The 2,663-nt window shown below is 39.5% G+C and overlaps 1 protein-coding gene across 1 annotated transcript in view; it reads left to right on the top strand.

Moving 5' to 3' along the window:
• EIF5B (eukaryotic translation initiation factor 5B) overlaps positions 1–2,663 on the top strand; it is a 23,409-nt gene that overhangs the window by 6,502 nt on the left and 14,244 nt on the right. The window contains 3 exon segments of the mRNA XM_009323837.1: positions 505–594; positions 2,408–2,659; positions 2,662–2,663. The exon segment at positions 2,662–2,663 is cut by the window's right edge and continues 30 nt beyond it. Of these exon segments, the coding sequence (XP_009322112.1) occupies positions 505–594; positions 2,408–2,659; positions 2,662–2,663 (344 nt within the window).

Below are 2,663 nucleotides of genomic sequence, written 5' to 3'. Positions count from 1 at the left end.
TCCTGCTGGAATGAATGTATTTAATGCTTCTGGAATCCATGGTATAATTATGTTAAGGCATCTGGAGTCCTAAAATAGCACTGTTCATAGACAATTTGTTATTTTCCCACTAATTAAAATTAATACTGTAGCTCAATTTGTTTTCTTGTTTCTCTGTCACTTTGTTACACATGGCGAACTGTTAATTGGGTTGTGGTAGAGGTTTGTGTGGCATGCATTATGCAGGCACTTGCAAGATATGCAGACAGCAACTAGATGAATAGTTTAGCTATGTCTTCCAAAAGTATGTTTTGTTAGGCAAAGGTGCTAGCACTATAAGATTTTGTGGAGAGAACTAAAGATTATTTCTTAAGTATGCAGCATTTTCTGTTTAGGGAACACAGAGACAATTTGGTAGAATTATGGTAGCAGCAGACTTGTAAGTTGCAGTTGTCAATATGTCAAAGGAAGGGACATCTAAAAATGTATGTTGCTGGGCTGTTTCTTTAATGTTGGATTTCTTAGTTTCAGAAGAAAAGGAGGAAGAAGAAGAAACGGAAGATGCGGGTTTGGATGACTGGGAAGCTATGGTTAGTGACGAAGATGGAGAGAAAGGTGGGCATGTGAATACCAAACGGATGCTGTTTCTGATTAAGAGGTTTCTTTGGGCTGACTTTTTGGTTTCTGTAGAAGACAATATTGTATTTAGATTCTCCCCTGCCCTATTAGATAAATTGTGAGGCAAGTGTGATGATAAATAGATATAAGATCCTCTTCTCAAAGGCAGAGCTTTCAGAAACTGCTCGAGAAGACCCTTCGGAAATACTCATATGTGCAGTTACCACCTAAAATAAATCAGTTGGAATTTTTTTGTTTGTGTTTATAGGAGTAGAAATCCTCTCCTCTTAATATGTGCTTAAACCACTTCTGGGAGTTTAGGGAAACCTTTTACCTGGTACTATATTTCTCTAGTAACCATTCTGAAGCCATAACGCTTTTACTACGCATCTGGCAACATCTAGGAGAGTACTTTTGAGACAAGTTCTCAAAGAAGTGTGGGACTAAGATGGTGTGAAGGTTAGTATGCATGCATTATAGTAGGTTCTAGACACCTTCTGTCACGTGCTTCTTTGAGAGGCAGGTGTGGAAGAAAGGGAAGAGTTGCCAGAACATTCATATTCCTGCGCGTATATGCCAAAGCCTGTATTCTGTCTGCGGCCAACAGCAATGTTTATGGGGAAGTCAGAGCTGCGCAAGAATGCCCGGATAACTTCTCAGGTGTTTTCTTCCAGTGGTGGAGAAAGCTGTATTGCGAGTTTTCCTGAACGGTTGATTACTGTTCTTAGCGCTTCCACGATGGGTCTTCATTGTTTCTTAAGACCAAAGACTATTCAAGTATTTTTTGACTTGCTCAGCCCTATACTTCTGGCACCTGTGCCTTCAAATGTAATGCTTTATATACATATATGTACAGTAGTATGGATTTTATTTCAGCACAAGTGTGTGTTCCTGTGGTGCTGGACTGTTCTACTTGGAGTACTAAGGGCTGCTCACCTTCTTGAAAGTCTGTTTTAGTCTGTCACCACTGTCAGGGGGAGAGTGTCACATCCCCCTTCTTGCTGCTCGGATTTGAAGGATCTGCCAATATGATCCAGAAAAAGAGCCTTCCTAGGAATTAGATTTAGTGTATTACTAAGCTGATGGACTTTCAGCATAGCAAGAAAACATAACTAATCTCTAAGAGCAGTGAGCCTCCTAGCAGCTCTGTAAGGAAGAGAATGCATGGCTTTAAAGTGTTCATTACCTTGTCTCTTATGATTTTGCAAGTATGATAAATGGGAAGCTTTCACAGAGAGAAAATTACTTTTTGATAGTTGTTTTTATTTACTGAAGAATTCCTCTGAAAAATATTCATCTTTTCTGAACAGTGTCTAGGAAAACCTTAAGATGAGACTTTTAAAGACGTAGAAGAGACCATTTATCCTGATTGTTTCTTCTGCTTTAAGTGTGCATTCCTGATCAGTAATAGACAGAATCCATATTGTGTTCAATTTGGAGTATTTTGGCTTTCTGTTTAAAGGTGTTAGTGCATTCATTCCCTTACAAAGTGCACACAGCTTTAAAGAATGTCACTTTATCTGAATATTTGCAAATGATGTCAAGCGTAAGTGTGCTGATATAATTCCTCCCCCCACCCCAAACTCACTCTGCTTGCACAGATTCTAAACACAAGTCAGCAGCTCTGAACATGAAACACTTCTTTTATATTGAAAGTTGAAAAATGATCTTGGCTAGCGCTTCTTGAATGGAACCTACTTTCAGTCCTCACTCTTTTATAGCAGTCTCTCTTTGGTTTTTTGTTGCCCTCTCCCCCACAAGTGTGAATTTAATACAGAATTTTTACTTTAGATTTGGTTTTTTTTGGCAGAGAGTAAACCCGTCCACATTGAAGTCAAAGAACAAAATGAAGCGGAGGAGGAAGAGGAGGAGGAAGACGACGAGGAGGAAGAGGAAGAAGAGAGTGAAGAGTCTGAAGATAGTGAAGGGAGTGAAGATGAGGATGAAAAGACTTCAGATGAGAGAGAGGCAGACTCCCAAGCTGTTGGAAAACAATCCATGGAAAAAAAGCCCAGTAAGGAAATTAGCTCTGATTCTGAGTACGACTCTGATGATGACCGCACTAA

The sequence above is a fragment of the Pygoscelis adeliae genome, unplaced genomic scaffold (genome assembly GCF_000699105.1).
Source record: "Pygoscelis adeliae isolate BGI_AS28 unplaced genomic scaffold, ASM69910v1 Scaffold425, whole genome shotgun sequence".
Lineage (NCBI taxonomy): Eukaryota > Metazoa > Chordata > Aves > Sphenisciformes > Spheniscidae > Pygoscelis > Pygoscelis adeliae.
The sequence above is the reverse complement of the archived record's forward strand: the minus strand, read 5'-3'. Positions and strand labels throughout refer to the sequence as shown.